Source organism: Oryx dammah, unplaced genomic scaffold (genome assembly GCF_014754425.2).
Source record: "Oryx dammah isolate SB20612 unplaced genomic scaffold, SCBI_Odam_1.1 HiC_scaffold_16, whole genome shotgun sequence".
Lineage (NCBI taxonomy): Eukaryota > Metazoa > Chordata > Mammalia > Artiodactyla > Bovidae > Oryx > Oryx dammah.
In genome coordinates this window covers 1,711,321-1,729,327 of record NW_024070200.1, presented here as the reverse complement: position 1 = coordinate 1,729,327, position 18,007 = coordinate 1,711,321, and the positions used below count along the sequence as shown (strand labels likewise).

The 18,007-nt window shown below is 51.3% G+C and overlaps 1 protein-coding gene across 10 annotated transcripts in view; it reads left to right on the top strand.

Annotated features, from left to right (window-relative positions):
• KLC1 (kinesin light chain 1) overlaps positions 1–18,007 on the top strand; it is a 64,310-nt gene that overhangs the window by 43,910 nt on the left and 2,393 nt on the right. The window contains exons 12-14 of one of the 10 annotated variants that reach the window (XR_005723826.1): positions 2,518–2,652; positions 6,794–6,844; positions 8,864–8,994. Coding sequence is in view for 8 of the 10 variants with exons in the window: in XM_040256836.1 (XP_040112770.1) it covers positions 2,518–2,679; positions 8,864–8,994; positions 14,760–14,850 (384 nt within the window). In the remaining 2 variants the exon portion in view is untranslated. Of the gene's footprint in view, positions 1–2,517; positions 2,680–5,377; positions 5,565–6,793; positions 6,845–7,493; positions 7,849–8,863; positions 8,995–14,759; positions 15,097–18,007 lie in introns of those variants that run through there. The other 9 variants (XR_005723825.1, XM_040256836.1, XM_040256832.1 and 6 more) reach the window with 9 other exon arrangements.

The window sequence follows — 18,007 nt, the reverse complement described above, 5'->3', positions numbered from 1 at the left end:
AGAGGCCACTTGAGTGCACGACCTGGCATCACCCATTCACCAGTGCCGCCCTGCGCAGGACACCTCATCTAAACAGCAAACAAAACAAAAAACAAACTGCCATCAGCAGACAGGACCACCACCTCACTCAGCCTTGCCCAGCGGAGGAAGAACAAACAAAAAACTCGGCACAAATCTCACCCCTACGAAGCTTACACAAACCACGGGACCCACCATAGGAGGGCAGAAACAGAAGGGAAGGAAGAGTTCAGCCTTGAAGCCTGGGAAAAGGCGACCTCAAACACAGTGAGTAAAAAAAAGAAAAGAACGTAAAGGCAGAGGAATACTACAGACAGGAAGGAACAAACGGGAAACACAGAAACCCAAGTAAATGAAGAGGAAACAGGCAAGCTCCCTGAAAAAGAATTCAGAATAATGACAGTAAAGATGATCAAAAACCTTGGAAACAAAATGGAGGAAAATACAAGAATCACTTAACAAAGAGCTCAAAGAATTAAAGAATAAATATACAGAGACAAACCACACATTTACTGAAATTAAAAATATTCTAGAAGGAATCAATAGTAGAATATCTGAAGCAGAAGAACAAATCAGTGAGCTGAAAGATAAAATGGTGGAAATAACTTCTGAAGAGCAGAATAAAGTAAAAAGAAAGAGAAGAACTGAGGATAGTTTCAGAGACCTCTGGGACAATATCAAACGCACTAACATTTGAATTATAGGGGTTCCAGAAGAAGAAGAGAAAAAGAAAGGGTATGAGAAAATTTTTGAAGAGATTATAGTTGAAAATTTCCCCAGCATGGAAAAGGAAATAGTCTATCAAGTCGTAAGAGGTGCAGAGAGTCCCATACAGGATAAAGCCCAAGGAGAAACACACCAAGATACATACTAATCAAAGTAACAAAAACTAAACTCAAAAAAAGAATATTAAAAACTGCAAGGGAAAAGCACCAAGTAACATATAAGGAAAATCCCATACACTTAACAGCTGATCTTTCAGCAGAAACTGCAGGCCAGAAGGGACTGGCAGGATATACTTAGCTCAAAGGGGAGGATCCACAACCACGATCCCTGGGCCCGGCAAGGGTCTCACTCAGGATTGGTGGGGAAATAAAAAGCTTTCCAGACAAGCAAAGTTAAGAGGATTCAGTACCACCAAACCAGTTTTACAGTAAATGTTAAAGGGACTTACACAGTCAAGAAATACAAGAGAAGAAAAAGATCTACAAAATCAACCCCAAACCATTAAGAAAATGGTAGTAGGAATATATATATCAGTAATTACTATAAATGTAAATTGATTAAATGCTCCAACCAAAAGACACAAAATGGCTGAATGGTTACAAAAACAAGACCCATATATATGCTGTTGACAAGAAACCCACTCCAGACCTAACGATATGTATAGGCTGAAGGTGAGAGGATGGAAAACCATACTCCATGCGAACGGGAAGCAAAAGAACGCTGGACTAGCAGTCCTCGTATCAGACAAAGGAATAAAGACGACGACAAGAGATAAGGAAGGACGCTGCGTAATGATGAAGGGATCCATCCAGCAGGAAGACACAGCAGTTGTGAATATCTACGGACAGGGAGGCCTGGCGTGCTGTGGTCCGTGGGGTCGCAAAGAGTCGGACACGACTGGGCAACTGAACTGAACGGATGAACCCAACACAGGAGCACCTCAACGCATAAGACAAACACAGACATGAAAAGGAGAGATTGACAGCAGCACAGTAACAGCAGGAGACTGCAGCACCCCACTCACACCAACGGCCAGCTCGCCCACAGAATTAATAAGGAGGCACAGACCTTAGATGAGACCTTAGATGAGACATTAGATGAGCTGGACCCATTGATATCCTCAGGACATTCCACCCAAATGCAGAAGAATACACCTTCTCACATGCACAGGGAACGTTCTCCAGGATAGACCACATCTTGGGTCACAAATCAAACCTCAGTAAATTTAAGAAAACTGTCATAAAAAAGAATGCATTTGAGTCCGTTTTAATGAGGTGGATGAACCTAGAACCTATTATACAGAGTGAAGTAAGCAGAAAGAGAACGATAAATATTGTATTCTAACTCATATATATGGAATCTAGAAAAATGGTACTGAAGAATTTATTTACAGGGCAGCAGTGGAGAAACAGAGAACAGACTTAGGAACCTGGGGGGAGGGGAGGAGAGGTGAGAGGCGTGGAGAGAGTAACAGGGAAAGTTACATCACCATGTGTAAAATAGAGAGCCTCGGGAGTCTGCTGTGTGGCTCAGGAAACTCAAACAGGGCTCTGAATCAGCCTAGAGGGGCGGGATGGGGCGGGAGACGGGAGGGATTTTCAGACGGGAGGGGAGATGCGTGTACCTGTGGCTGATTCGTGTTGAGGTTGACAGAAAACTGCGGAATTCTGTAAAGCAGTTATCTTTCAATAAAAAATCTAAAAAAGGAAAGAAACCTGCAGTAAAACGTCAGTGCTAATGGGTCAAACCCTTGTCCCCCTGCCTGCCTCTCAGGGTCTTGACAATGTCCACAAACAGAGAGTAGCCGAAGTGCTGAACGACCCTGAGAACACGGAGAAGCGTCGGAGCCGGGAGAGCCTGAGCGCGGACGTGGTCAAGTACGAGAGCGGCCCTGACGGAGGGGAGGAAGTGAGTATGAGCGTAGAGTGGAACGGGGTAAGTACAGTACACAGCGCGCCTGCCCAGCCCTGCCCGGCCCGGCGTCTCCCGGCTCACCTGTAGGCAGCCTCTTTTTCTCAAACTAAGTACAAATTAAGCCTTTTGTAAGTTCGAATCTTCTGCTAATACTGCAGTCTGTTCCTTGTTTGAAGAGATGGTCTTCTCTTTAGGGATCTGTGAGAGCTGTCGGCTTTCTTCTGAGCACGTAATGCTGACTGAGTGTCCTGGTTGTTTAAAGCGTCCTCCATCATCTGGTTTGATTTAATGTTAGGGTTAGTGCAGCAGAGAACTAACTCGCTTTTTTAACTTAACCCATTTTCATTGCTAACTTCAGTGCTCCTAATTTCACTGACTAGGCTGCTGTAGATTTTGTTAGAATTAATCAAGCCTTCAAAGGAAGATGATGATCCAAATAGGACTTGTCTGTAGAAGAGAACAGGACAGGGCCTCCCGCGTGGCGCTGGTGGTGAAGAAACCACCTGCCTCTGCAGGAGACACAAGACATGCCGGCTCAGGCCCTAGGTTGGCAGATACCCGGGAGGAGGGCCTGCCGGGGCCTTTGGGTTGCAAGCTTGTGCCTGCATCGGACACTGGTCACCTCCCTGGCAAACTCTGCCTCCGTGGAACATCTTCCCATTGCTCTTCTCCAGGGTTGTCAGAGAGCATGTGGCCTTCTGCACGTTTTCTAGTGAGGTGTTGTAACATATTGAGCTGGTGTCTTTGAAATTTCACTTTTATGGGAGAGGGTTGAATGCAAGTTTACTTTTAATACAGTCAGGTGTAGTGTTCATTTTTGGTTTTGGAAGTCATATAATGCAATTTGATGAAGGTTTCCCAGGCTGCTCAGTGATAAGAATCTACCTGCCATGCAGGAGACCTGGGTTCTATTCCTGGGTCAGGAAGAGTCCCTGGAGAAGGGAATGGCAACCCACTCCAGTATTAATATTCTTACTTGGCGAATTCCATGGATAGAGGAGCCTGGTGGGCTGCAGTCCATGGACTAAACAACAATAAAGAATACAGTCTGACTAGTTACAACTGTGCAGATGTTTTGCCAGATAGTTTAGGGTCTTTCTTACAGTCTGTCTTTTTGAATCTGTTTGGGATTTTCTCTGACTGTAGCAGGTGGGCAAGGGTCAGCATTCTAGGTTGACATTTTACACAGAACATTAGTGGCCAGACTTTGAGAGGGAGCGCCTTTTACTGTCTTGATCTGGCAGCTTCCTGGCTGTGGTTCTTCCTGTGCCAAGACAACCAATCAGCATGTGCTTTGGCCGCGGGCCGGTGGGCCTCGTCCGGGGCACAGCCCTGCGGGCGTCCGCATCCAGCCGCGCTGTGTACCGTGCTCTCCCCGCGCTGGCTGCTGTCCGCGCGCTCTGTGTGGAGGGCCCACCCTCCTTTAGTGCTGAGAAGCTGGGGGCGGGGTTTGATCCTTCAGAGTGAGGTTCTGGGGGAGCTTTCTCTTGAGACAGTATTTCTAGGTCAATGTTTGAGTGACATCATGGGATAATTAAATCATTGACACCTCAGGGCTCTCTTAGAGTCTTCAAGACTGAGACCCGGGCTGAGGAGAGCTGCTCTCACTCCCCATGGGGGTGAGCCATGGAGTCGTGGATGCAGAGTCGTGGATGCCTGCCTGCTCCTGCTTTCGTCTCATGTTTCCGCTCGCTGGGACAGGCTGTCACTCAGGACGTGCACACAGTGGGCACTGGGTACTTTTTTACTTAACTCCTAGACACCAGCAGCTCTGTGTCTTTGACAAAATCCATTCCAGGGCATTTGGCATGGCAGTGGGTTCATTGGCTGAAAAGAATCTGGATTTTAGGTCATCCAGTGCAGCACCTAAAATCACTTTGGGCAGCATAAGGACCCACCCCACCCCTGCAAATGGGGTCTTCTGTGAAGCAGCAAGTAAGCAGAGAGTCCACCGGGGAGGGACAGTGAGAGCCCGCTGAGACCGCCCCACTCCCGTGGGCCTTGCTCTCAGACTGGCTTCCCCCCGGGAGCGCTGAGGTTCGGGGGCCATGCTGCTTTCCCAGCAGTTGACTTGTTTTATTTTCACTGCATATGTTTTAAGAAGAGGCGAGAAAGCCGTATGCACCCTTAGGTGTTCTTTAACTTAAGCTTTGCTGAATCAGAGGAGCCTGTTGTAAGCGTCACCTGGGTCTGGGGCTCACACACGCTGTCCCCACCTTCTCTGCCCAGGTGTGAGTTTAAGTGCCTGATGCCATCTCGGCGTGAGTGCAGGCTTCCCTGGGGCTCCAAGGCAAACAGATGCAGAATTGTTGCTGTTTGCAGCCACTTTCCTGTGGGCATTGAGATTTTCTCAGTGTTACGCGGTCAGGATAAAAGATAGAAATAGATTGAGAGTTGAGGCAGGCACCGAGGCTGGACCTGTCTGTAACTTCACGTTTCAGATCACAGGCTCTGCGAGCCTGCCGCCTCTTTCTTCACTATCATAAGGACTTGGTACACACTCACAATGAGAAAATGCTGTTTAGGTTTTATTTTATGTTGGGGTTCTACGTTAGATTTTAATTTTTTAAAAAAGGATTTCACGGGTTAAAAGAATTTGTCCCCTAATAAATAAAGAAGTGTGAGCCAAGTGGACAAAAACAAAAGGGTTTCAGTGCTCCTTAAAATGTTTGGAAGGCAGAGGGAAAGCGCTGAGTAGCCCTCACTTGGGCTTTTACAGGGCCCCAGGCCCAGGCCTTCTCAACACTCAGAAGTAACTCTGACCATGAAGGGCAGTCAAAGAGAGGACAAGTGGATTATGACCACGACCCCTGAAGACACTGCACGGCTGGCTCAGCACCCAGCTGAATCGTATGCTATTAAAATACAAGAGTAGCAAGCCTGCTGGACGTGGTTCAATAATTCCGGTTAAGTTTCTGGATCAGATTCTCAGCTTGGTAGATAATTTGTTTAGAGAGGTACAGTTCTGTTCTTTTTTAATGTACCATAAAGATAATAATTGAAGTACCTGGAAGAGTAACTCCATCAGGCGTTGCTTTTAGGTAGACTCTTCAGGTCTAGCGGTCACTCTCAGGATAAGTCTCTATGGTCCTGCCTCTGAAGACACAGACGGTCCGTGCACAGAAGCCCTCTCTGGGTGACGCTGGCCTCGTGGGTCTCTGCGGCCCACGTGGGTCAGTCCTGGACCCGGGTCCCCAGCGGGCCATGCAGAGCTGCAGGGCTGCGCTGTGACTGAGGGATAATTGCATTGGCAGTGGCCCCACCAGGCTTCCAGGAAACCCCGCACGCCTCCCTTCTGGGTGGAGCGCCAGCCTGGGTGCCAGGTGCTCTGCTGGGGTCCTTGTGAAGGAGCCCCGCTCCACGTCAGCATTCTTGTCAGGCTGCCCCCCGTGTTAATGATTCCAAAAGCTGCTCACCCAGTAAGCTCTTCCCTAGGATTACTGGGAATGAGATATATTGTTAATTACAAATAGTTTAATTTTTATTTTTTAAAAATGACATTAGGAAGACAGCGAGAACATAGCAAAGGAAAAGAGTTTAAAAGTACCAAGTCACCTGAGTCCGTAGCTGATACGCACTGCTGTGCAGCTCTTGACCCCTTCCTTGTGCTGTTGGTGTCTGTTCAGAAGCCCACTCTCCGTGGCAGAACAGAGACCCAGACTGCTTCCCAAGCCGAATGCAGGGCCACTTCCCACCCCTCAAGTGCGTGCTGAGTAGAAACTGGCCCAGTTTGGGTGGGTTGGTGCTGTCCTGATGGGTCTCTCGGGAGGGTCCCAGGGGGTGGTCCCAGGGGCTGAGAGCAAGGAGGGTGGGCACCCCTCCCCAGGTCTGTCCCCCCCCAAGCCTGCCCTGTGGGGGGCGGGGAGAGTGTGTGTGTGTGTGTGTCTGGGAGAGGCACTTCTGGAACCTGAGTGAAGTGACTCTTCCGTACTCGAGTGTCTAGGACAGGAATATTATAAATGACACTCTATAGTGTAGCACTGAATTTTGAAGTGAACGGAAGTTGTACTGTTTACAGAATTATATTAACATTTTAATAATATTCTTTTTCTGAAGAGCAGCAAGAACTTATGTTTTCTTGTCCTCCCAGCACTGATGGGGAGTTGGTAACAAGTTTTATTTTTCCATTTTAAAGATGAGAAAGATGAAGCTCGGGCTGGTTAAATGACTTGCTCAGCATCGCATGGTGAGTCAGCGCGGGTGGGCAGGCGCAGGTCCCTGCGGGCGGGTCCCGCCGGCCAGGACCAGGATGCGCGCTGCCGCGGAGATCCGCTTCCGTAGTTACTTTTACTTTGGATTATCAACTGCATGTTTAAAATGTGCTATAAACTTTGAAAGCCAGTGTTTCTTAAAATGTCTGAAATGTCAGTGTATTTTAGAGGAAGTCCTGTCCGAGTTCAGGGGTCCCTGTGTAGCGCAGGGCTGCAGGATCCCTGGGTCAAGGCTGGCGTGAGTGCACTCCTCGCCCACCGTGGGGTCTTCCCGTGGCCACTGTGCTTTTCATTTCGGAATCTCCTTATGCACAGTAACTCGAAAGACGTTTCACGGTTGCATATCAAGGAGATTTCTGCCACGGTGCCAGTCCATGTTCTAAACTGTTGGATTTTATTCTGATGACGATTCAGCGTGATGAGTAGATGAAGCAAAGGTAGCCTACAGAAGGCCCAGGGCCTGCTTTACCCGGGGCTGGCGGGAGCAGGCAGCAGGCAGTCCCAAAGACCGAAGCGGCTGGAATGCCGCCACGGAGCTGTGACCTAGAAATACTGTGGGCCGGGCCGCGCTTCGAGGGCGCGCTCCGCCCGCTCACGGGCTCTCTCTCCGTTTCTGTCTGACAGGCCTAGCCGCCCTGCGCGACACCCGCTGTCTCCTGCATGACGGGCTCCTCCTCTCTCTCCAGTGCTGACCGCTGTCTAGCATCCCTAGGATTCTCTCTCTGACTGGCCACTCCTTCTGGTGCTGCTGTCCTGTCGGGGGTTCCTCATCTCTGTATACATGTAGCTTTGCCAGATATGTACTTAGTAATACAGACTGTATCAATACGCCACCTACTGTGTGACACACAAGTTAGAGGACGAGGCGCGGCTCGCCGTCCCCTTTGTGAGAGGTAGTTGGTAGTCCCCCATGTCCCTGCCATGGCATGACGGTGCCCGTGACCCTCCTAGGCTGTCAGAGTAGGGCATGTGCTCTCCCGGGCGCCCGGCGGTCCTGGCGGGACCACCCTGGGCCCTGGGCGCTCCCCTTTGGATTGTGCTCGAGTAGAATCTGCTGTGTAGTCTCCATGTGGAATTTTGGCAATTCTGCTTTTCTCTACTAATCTTTAAGTGTTCAGTGATTTGTGTATTTGTGTCTTTCTAACTTCTAATAAACTCACTCCAACTGACCTGTGTCTTGGTGTCTGTCTGCCTCGTAGAGCTTCTCACGCTTTTCATGGAATGCGGCCTTGCCGGAGCTTCTAGAGGGGGAGGGATGGGGCTCCTGTTCATCTAACCAGGTGGTTCCTTCTGAGAATAAAAGTTGCTCTGTACACATTTTCACTCTTGAGTGTTTGATTTTCATGTCCAGATACTGCCACGTGTTTCAGTTATTAATGTCTGAATCGAGAGTGGGAAAGCTGGGCGCACTTTCACTTGTTTCCTGCACAGGTCCAAGGGTTTTTAGTTGCATGTATAGAATGAATGTTTTGTTTCCTTGTCCCACTACTTTTATAATCGGCAGGTAATAAAACAGTCCTTTAAGCCTGAGTCAGGTGGCAGTGTGTCTGTCGCACGCAGGCGGCGCTGCCGGAAGGGCGCTGCCCGTGTCAGATCCAAGTGCTGTGGGCCCTGTACTGTTCTGTGGACCCCATGCCTCCATATTTATTAAACATGGAGTTTGATTTTGGTGCTGTTCCTAGAAGCTGCCTTAATTTCCTTGAGACTTTCTGTGTATCTTTTGTTTTAAAACAGTAATGTAATTAATTTTCTTTTGGGGATTTTATTATTTTTGTTTGAATAAGCTTTTTCATGTTCAAAAGTTTTCATATTCTTTGGGTTATCTTTAATGAAATTTACAATGGGAAGACTTTGAAGTGTATTTACATACGTGGTAAATTGGTAATTTCCGTAGGGATCCTAACCAGCAGGTCACAGACCGGCAGGTCGACCGTGATGTGGATTCTTGGAAGGAGAGCCCCCTGCAGCTTCACATTTGTTCACGTTTCTTTCAGGATGGCCCTGGACCTTTAAAGCGCAGTGGTTCCTTTAGCAAACTCCGGGCTTCAATTAGACGCAGCAGTGAGAAGCTGGTTAGGAAGCTGAAGGGAGGAAGTTCACGAGATGGTGAACCAAAGAGCCCCGGGTAACTATCTCCAGCCCCGCGCCCCCCGGCCCGCACCCTCCTCAACCCCGGCCTCGGCGCACACTCCAGCCTGCGCCCCACATGGTAGCCATGCAAGGTTCAGTAGCTGTAGTCTCATTATCTGCCAGGACAAGTTGAGAGATAATGGTAAACTTCCTGTGTAGAGGCTGAAAGAGCTGAAGGCTTTAAAAGAAATTTATGGAATCCTTTAGTTTTATTACAGGTTCAAAGAAAGCCTTAGCAGTGAAAAGTAAGAATTTAATATTAAAATACTGAGTATACTAACTTCTTTTCTCTTATCATGCATTATTCAATTTTAAAGCCAGTTTTAATCTTTTGAAATCAACTGCCAGCTATGAGTATATTAAATCCCATCATACAGGTATTACTGTAGGAAGAAAATGGTTTGACAAGACTTTTTGTTATAATGAGTTTCTTTTGGAGATTTAAAAAACCTTAGCTTTTGCCATGCGTTTAGAAAAGGGTCTCAGTGATGGACCCTTAGGGTCTTTTGAACAAGAGCTTTTAAATTGTCAGAGGACTTTGTTTCTAGGGTGCTCCTTGTCGTGAGGGTCACCCGGGAAGGGCTCTCTGTCCTCCTCTCGTCTGTGTTGGCGAGCCGCCTGGTTTCTGCATTCTTTCCGGTGTAGACGGTGTGGGTTCTTCCTGGTATAGACGGTGTGGGTTGTTTCCAGCGTAGACGGTGTGGGTTCTTTCCGGTGTAGACGGTGTGGGTTGTTTCTGGTGTAGACGGCTCCCTCTTTCTGGACGCGCCTCTTCCAGAAGCACTGTGCTCTGCTGTGAGCTGCTCTGTGAGACTCAGCCTCCCTAACACAGTCCCTGCTGTGTAAATGTTGGTTCTTAGTATGCCTCAGTTTTAAAGCATTTCACGCTGAGTGCTATTAACTCTGACCCATTGCTCGTTTGGGTGGTGTGTGGGAATGTAAAGCTGGGTCCCTTTGCTTTCGGGCATGTCCCGTCTCGTTCCTCCGTCCTCAGGGAGGGTCCAGGTCCCGAGGCCCCTGGTGTCGCCCAGCCCCACCCTCGGGCCCGAGCTTCACTGGTGGGGAGAGGGGCCCGCCTCAGCTCTGCACCCGCCGCGGTTCGGCTGCTGGAGGACTTGCTTCCCACTGGCTTTGAGGCCAGAGGGATGGTCGGACGTCTGTATGCTGCCGTCGCCCTGCTTCTCAGAAGTGTCTGCAGCCGCGTCTGCACAGGGAGTTGCGTGAGCTCCACCGACATCCACTGTGAAGCCGCTGCAGGGTTTGGTCGCAGGGGTTGTCGTGCAGATGGTGGTCCTGCCTGGAGGAGACAAGCGCAGTTAGGGAAGGAGGTCCTGAGGGGCCCCTGTTTGATTTCCAGAATTAACACGATGGGATGCTGCCTGCCCCTCTGATGTTTGGAAGATTGAACCTCTTGTTTCCACCGCTGGGAGGGCTGAGCCGCTTGCTGGGCGCCTGCCGAGTTTCTACTACTTCCGCAGCCGGCTCTGAGGCGTGCAGGGACCACACAGCACGCATTCAGTGTCTACAGGCCGCCCCCCGGGGTGGCCACATGTCGGCAGGCCTGAGGGTCTGGGCGTCTTACAGCCTGTCTGCAGTGCGGAGCCCAGTCCCGAGTCCCGGGCTGTGGCAGAGCTCATGGTTTGTCTCTGGTGCGGCCCATTCATGGCGTTCAGGGCCGGGCAAGCCCGAGCTGAGGCCTGATGAGGATGAAGCCCACATCGGAACAGACTAACAGTATTCATACACAGTGTAACTTGGGATGGCATCTTACCGAGCTTTTGAAAAGTAAATAATTTAGAAGGTTTAGTCCATCAAATCCATAAGACAAAGTAATCTTTCCAGATAAGAGTAACAATCTTAGTTCACTGGGCAGGTGGCTCTCCAACCTGAGCGGGCCTCAGGGTCTCCTGGGCCAGGGCCCGTCCCTGCATTTCTGATGGATGGGGGCCACACGGGGGGGTCTTGCCCTTCCAGCAAGTTCCTGGGTCGTGCCAGTGCTGCTGGATGGGCCACATTTGACAGAGAGGCACCGAGCTGAGGGTTGTGGGAGCGGGGTCTGTGGCCTGTGGTGGGCACAGTCCAGGAGGCCCAGGACGCCTTGGCATTGCAGACCCCGAGGGTTTAAGTCAGGGTGAGGATGCGATTCAGAGGAGGTGTTGACAGGCATCAAGTTACTCTTTCATCTCATCTTGTAAAGAGAAGTTTGAGCACAAAGGTGGTGTACCTTTCTTAGAAAACGCTAGCTGGCCAGTTACATCGGAGAATCGTGAAGCATGCCTAGATGTCCGCGCTTTGCTCCTGAGAGGTTCTGGACAGAGGAAAAGCCGTGCAGGGCTCGGGGTTCCTGGGGATGTTTCTGTCCTGTCCTGGGGGAATCTGAGGAGCGAGTTTTACTCTGTCCTGTCCTGGGGGAGTCTGGGGAGTGAGTTTTACTCTGTCCTGTCCTGGGGGAAGGTTTGGGGAGCGCGTTTTACTCTGTCCTGTCCTGGGGGAGTCTGGGGAGCGAGTTTTACTTGGGGGATAAGTCAGTTAAGGCTTTGTTTCCGGTGTAGTTTGTTCGGTGAGATGCCAGGACGTGCCTGCTGTGTGCCTGGCACTCTGCCTGTGCCCCTGGTGGCCACTCGACTGTTCCTGGGCCTCTGGTGCCTGCAGCTAGAGTGCACATGCGTGTGTGCACGGGTGTGCGTGTGCATGTCTGGTTGCCCTCGGCCTCCACACCTGTGCTTCAGCCTCACGGCCACGCGCTCAGCACAGTGGTCCCTGTTGACGTCAACAGGTCAGATGCAGAGTTACTGATCCTATTAAAAACACTTAAAAATCACCCTTCCTGTTGGTCCTTTTAGCTTTTAAAGCTAAGGTGACTTGCTGTTTGAGGTCATCCGTAGTGGCAGTAAGTAGTGCACCATTTTATAACTATCCATAATTCAAGTTTAGATTGCAGGTCATTTGCAGGATATAGTAAGTATTTTGAGTTCAGTTCAGTCGCTCAGACGTGTCCAACTCTTTGCGACCCATGAATCGCAGCACGCCAGGCCTCCCTGTCCATCACCATCTCCCGGAGTTCACTCAGACTCACGTCCATCGCGTCCGTGATGCCATCCAGCCATCTCATCCTCTGTCGTCCCCTTCTCCTCCTGCCCCCAATCCCTCCCAGCATCAGAGTTTTTTCCAATGAGTCAACTCTTTGCATCAGGTGGCCAAAGTACTGGAGTTTCAGCTTTAGCATCATTCCTTCCAAAGAAATCCCAGGGTTGATCTCCTTCAGAATGGACTGGTTGGATCTCCTTGCGGTCCAAGGGACTCTCAAGAGTCTTCTCCAACACCACAGTTCAAAAGCATCAATTCTTCGGCGCTCAGCCTTCTTCACAGTCCAACTCTCACATCCATACATGACCGCAGGAAAAACCATAGCCTTGACTAGACAGACCTTTGTTGGCAAAGTAATGTCTCTGCTTTTGAATATACTATCTAGGTTGGTCATAACTTTTCTTCCAAGGAATAAGCGTCTTTTAATTCCATGGCTGCAATCACCATCTGCAGTGATTCTGGAGCCCCCAAAAATAAAGTCTGACACTGTTTCCTCTGTTTCCCCATCTATTTCCCATGGAGTGATAGGACCTGATGCCATGATCTTCGTTTTCTGAATGTTGAGCTTTAAGCCAACTTTTTCACTCTCCTCTTTCACTTTCATCAAGAGGCTTTTTAATTCCTCTTCACTTTCTTCCATAAGGGTGGTGTCATCTGCATATCTGAGGTTATTGATATTTCTCCCGGCAATCTTGATTCCAGCTTGTGTTTCTTCCAGTCCAGCGTTTCTCATGATGTACTCTGCATAGAAGTTAAATAAGCAGAGTGACAATATACAGCCTTGACGTACTTCTTTTTCTATTGGGAACCAGTCTGTTGTTCCATGTCCAGTTCTAACTGTTGCTTCCTGACCTGCATACAGATTTCTCAAGAGGCAGCTCAGGTGGTCTGGTATTCCCATCTCTTTCAGAATTTTCCACAGTTTATTATAATCTACACAGTCAAAGGCTTTGACATAGTCAATAAAGCAGAGAGAGATGTTTTTCTGGAACTTTCTTGCTTTTTCCATGATCCAGCAGATGTTGGCAATTTGATCTCTGCTTCCTCTGCCCTTTCTAAAACCAGCTTGAACATCAGGGAGTTCATGGTTCAAGTATTGCTGAATCCTGGCTTGGAGAATTTTGAGCATTACTTTACTAGCATGTGAGATGAGTGCAATTGTGCAGTAGTTTGAGCATTCTTTGGCATTGCCTTTCTTTGGGATTGGAATGAAAACTGCCCTTTTCTAGTCCTGTGGCCACTGCTGAGTTTTCCAAATTTGCTGGCATATTGAGTGCAGCACTTTCACAGCATCATCTTTCAGGATTTGAAACAGCTCCACTGGAATTCCGTCACCTCCACTAGCTTTGTTTGTAGTGATGCTTTCTAAGGCCCACTTGACTTCACATTCCAGAATGTCTGGCTCTAGATTAGAGATCACATCATCATGATTATCTGGGTCGTGAGGATCTTTTTTGTCCAGTTCTTCCGTGTATTCTTGCCAGCTCTTCTTAATATCTTCTGCTTCTGTTAGGTCCACACCATTTCTGTCCTTTATGGAGCCCATCTTTGCATGAAATGTTCCCTTGGTATCTCTAATTTTCTTGAAGAGATCTCTAGTCTTTCCCATTCTGTTGTTTTCCTCGATTTCTTTGCATTGATCGCTGAAGAAGGCTTTCTTATCTCTCCTTGCTGTTCTTTGGAACTCTGCATTCAGATGCCTATATCTTTCCTTTTCTCCTTTGCTTTTTGCCTCTCTCCTTTTCACAGCTATTTGTAAGGCCTCCCTAGACAGCCATTTTGCTTTTTTGCATTTCTTTTCCATGGGGATGGTCTTGATCCCTGTCTCCTGTACAGTGTCACGAACTTCATTCCATAGTTCATCAGGCACTCTGTCTATCAGATCTCGGCCCTTAAATCTATTTCTCACTTCCACTGTATAATCATAAGGGATTTGATTTAGGTCATACCTGAATGGTCTAGCGGTTTTCCGTACTTTCTTCAGTTTAAGTCTGAATTTGGTAATAAGGAGTTCAGGATCTGAGCCACAGTCAGCTCCTGGTCTTGTTTTTGTTGACTGTATGGAGCTTCTCCATCTCTGGCTGCAGAGAATATAATCAGTCTGGTAAATATATGCGCAAAGCACTGTTTTTTTCCTACATCCAAAGCCATGAAATTTGTTTTAAAGTTTGGTTTCTAGGCAGAGAAACCCTAGCCTCAGAGTTTTACTAATAAAACGTTATTTGTTTTTCCTTAGATTTAATGTGGAAAAATCTATGAAATACATAGTACGTTCATGCACTTGATCTCAGTAGTAAGCTTTGCGGGGCCCTCTTTGGCACAGTTGCTCAGGGCCACGTTTGTGGGCCCACGGGCCGCACTGGCAGGGCCTCTTGGCTCCCGGAGGAGTTGGGCTTCAAAAAGGGAGGCTCTGAGGACGTTGAGGTTTACCCGAGACAGGCTTTTTGCCGAGGAAGACACAGAGAAACTGCAGTTTTTATCTAACGGGTGCGGAATACGGTATATCTGGGGCATTCGTGTTGGGAACTGGGTGAGCGGCAGGCCTGCTCCTGGTCAGGAACGGCCCAGGCCCCTGTGGTGACAGGCCGTGGAGGGGTGGCTTGGCCGCGCTCCGCACTCCTGGTGACTCACGTGCTGATGGTTTGTCCTTGCATGTCCGCTGGGCCGGTGCAGCATGAAGCGAGCCAGTTCTCTGAATGTCCTTAACGTGGGTGGCAAGGCGGCCGAAGACCATTTCCAAGTAAGGAGCCCCACCCCGCTTTAGCACGCTTGGCCTTCCGGACCGTGCTGGCCGGGCCTTGCTCCGCACCACCGCAGTCTCAGCACAGCCTGTCAGCGTTTAGCCTTCCTGATCCCAGACAAGCAGACGTCATAATGCCACTCTCACCGTCGGCGTGGACCTAACCATTGAACTGCAGGAGTGCTCCCTTTGGGCACATTCTTAGCGTACGAATGGTCTTCAGAATGCTGACAATTAAAAGCTGAATGATAAAGTAATGACAAAGCTTGACCAGTTGTTGATGTGTATTATTTATGATTTTAGCCTCCAGCAGTGCCGGAGTGTGTAACTAATATAACATCTGGCTAAGCTGCTCAGTGTTTTAAAATTACCTGAAACTTTACTAAGATGAACAGAGTCACTCTGTCACCCGTCCACCTCTCACACGAACCGGCCATCTTTGCATTAGAGACTGTTGGCACCCCCCTCTGCATCAGACGTGGCCTCTTTGTCTTCCGTGTGGGGCCGGGCCCCTGGCCCCTCTGTGACCTGGGGCGGGCAGCTGTACCCTGGGCCAGGCGTCCTGGGCACTGCACCCAGCCCCCAGTTGCCTCAGCCCCCCTGGTGACTGTGATGTCCTTAGGCGGTGGAGGGCCAGCTGGTGTGCTGAGCCCCGCTCCCCCAGCACCTGGGGTGGCTGTCCACAGGCCTCTGGTAAGGGGTGCTGAGCCCCGCTCCCCCAGCACCCGGGGTGGCTGTCCACAGGCCTCTGGTCAGGGGTGCTGACCCCCGCTCCCTCTGGTCAGGGGTGGCGTGGGGCCTGGAAGATGCGTTCCTGGTGGGGTCATGAAGGAAAGCCCCTTTGTTTTCACAAGGTTGGGAGCTGATACAGTCTTCTCGCCCCGATTCCTGCTTCTTGCACACGCACGTCTGAGCGGCAGGACTCCTGTGACGTGAGTCAGCGCCAGGACCACGGAGGTCGGTGTCTGTGAGCTGCTGGGGAGAGTGACCTCTCCTCTTGCTCTCTCATGCGGGAATGAAGGCATTGTCTGGCAGGCTCGAGGGCTCTGAGTGCCAGGCCCCCGGGAGAGGCACAGCTAAGTTAAGCCCCGAGGCTGACGTGCAGACCCTCAGAGCTTGGCCAGGGCCCTCCCCGTTCAGGGCCGCCTCCTCTCCTGAGATCTGTTACGTTTTGCAGCCCGTGCCCACAAGCTGCCCAGCCGACGGCCAGGCCGCTGTCCGCCGACTCTGCCCAGCTCTGAAGCCTGCTTTCAGCTGTGCTGTGTTAAGGCTGTTCACTGAGACGGGCGCCTTAAACATGCCCTTGGAGAACGGGAATGGCGGCTGGTGGTTGCGGGCGCGCCCTTCGCAGCCCTTGCCCCTCCTGGGCCCCGGGCACGTGCAGATTTGTGTTTTCCTTTTCAGAGCTCTTTGGAGGGTTAAGTAACACAGGGTGGTTCTGAAGCGTTTTCAGATCAGCCCTCAGATTGCTCGAGGGGATCATGAGGGCAGGTTCACTGAGGGCAACTCCAGGTGACTCCCGCTGAGCGCGGTTTGCGTGCTCACTGAGGCGGGTCTTGGGGGTGGGCGTCCTGGTGCCATTAGATTCCAGGTGTGGTTCATCTTCCTGTTGAACAGGTGGGAGACGTCCCAGCAAAGGCGCTCCCAGCCGCCTTTCCCTCATGAACCGCCCTGGGTCAGCTGGTGTGCCTCCCTGGGGCTCTCCCTGGGGGTGCCCTTGCTGCCTGTGTCCTTCACCCCAGCAGGGGAGGGGGGCGGCAGCAGCCCCCTGGGGTCTTGTCACAGCGAGGCGGGGCTTTAAACTTGGGGAGTTTCTCTTATAGAGGAACGGGCCACCCTGCACAGGCCTGCTTGTGAGTGCCGCTGCGTCCCCGGAGGCGGGCTCCTGACCCCACTGTGCTGCAGGGGTCAGGGCGTTCTTTCTGAGCGCTCCCCAGAGGTGCTGGGAAGGAGGGAGAGCAGGGCCGTGTCCCGCCGCGGGCACTGTGGCCCTTTAAGGTGCTTGTCGAGGTCGGGGGCCATGTGTCTGTCACCTCAGCCTGGAGGGGCCACAGCACCCTCACAGCCCTCCCTCCACTGCGGTCATGCTTTCTCCCAGCCGCGGAGCTGATGCAGGACGTGGGAAACCCACCCAAGTTCCCTTAGTGACCGAGATCTCTGGAAAAACAAAGGGTGTTCAGAAAGAGCGAGCGTGGGGCTGAGGATAGAACGGTCCCAGCTGGTGGAGACAGACCTCCTCTGCAGGGCCCTGGGGCGACCCTGGCCTGGCGTGGAGCCCGCTGGCCCCTTTCCTAAGGGTGCGGTGGCCTCTGCAAGGCCGCGTGGAGGCAGTGTTTGGGTGAGCGGGGCTGGGCTGCTGAGAGCCGGGCCCGTTCAGTGAGGGGCGCCCTCTTCTGGTCTTTGAGGGAAGCCCCAAGTAGTTCTCAGAGGGCAGCGGGGGGGCCGCCCGCCCGCCCTCCTTTCCTGGTGAGGGGACCCTTGAGGGCCAGCACCCGTTTCTACATCTTTTCTGACAAGTCAGACTCGCCCCAGGCTGTGGAGGAGCTGAGAATGTCCGCAGGAGCGTGAGGGGCAGGCGTGTGTCAGGGCGAAGGTTGGGGGACCTGGGCCTTCTGGCCTCCTGCCCCACCGTCGGGTCAGAAGGCTGCTAGGAATAGCGCCTCCCCAGTCGGCGTCCCCACAGGGAGCAGCAGCCTCCCTGAGGACTGGGTTTACAGCGCGTCAGACTTCAGTTCCTGGGAAGGCCTGCTATTCAGCCTCCGATGGGTTTCTATCTGCGCTTGTGTTCAAGCGATGTAGTGATCCTGGGGTTTCTGGAAACTAAAGCGGCACTCAGCGCCAGCCCAGGTGAGATTCAAGTCAGCGCAGTCGCTGGACAGACACACCCTCCGTGGGATCCCCGACCCAAAGATGCATGTGCCATTTCCCTTAACTCGCCAGCACGGCGGGGGATGCGGGTGGTTCCCACAGTGGTGTGGGGCCACCCCTCGGGGTCGTGGGCCTGCGAGGGCCATCTGGCTGTCCCTGGGGTGTGGGCGGCTGAGGGCTGGGGACAGGTGGGCTCCCTGGGACGCCCGTCAGCTGGGCGGGTGGATGTGGTCCCCGGGGCGCGTGTGGGTGCGCGCGTGCAGGTCCGCACCTCTGCAGCGTGGGGCGTCCTGTATTCTGACTGGGGCGGCTG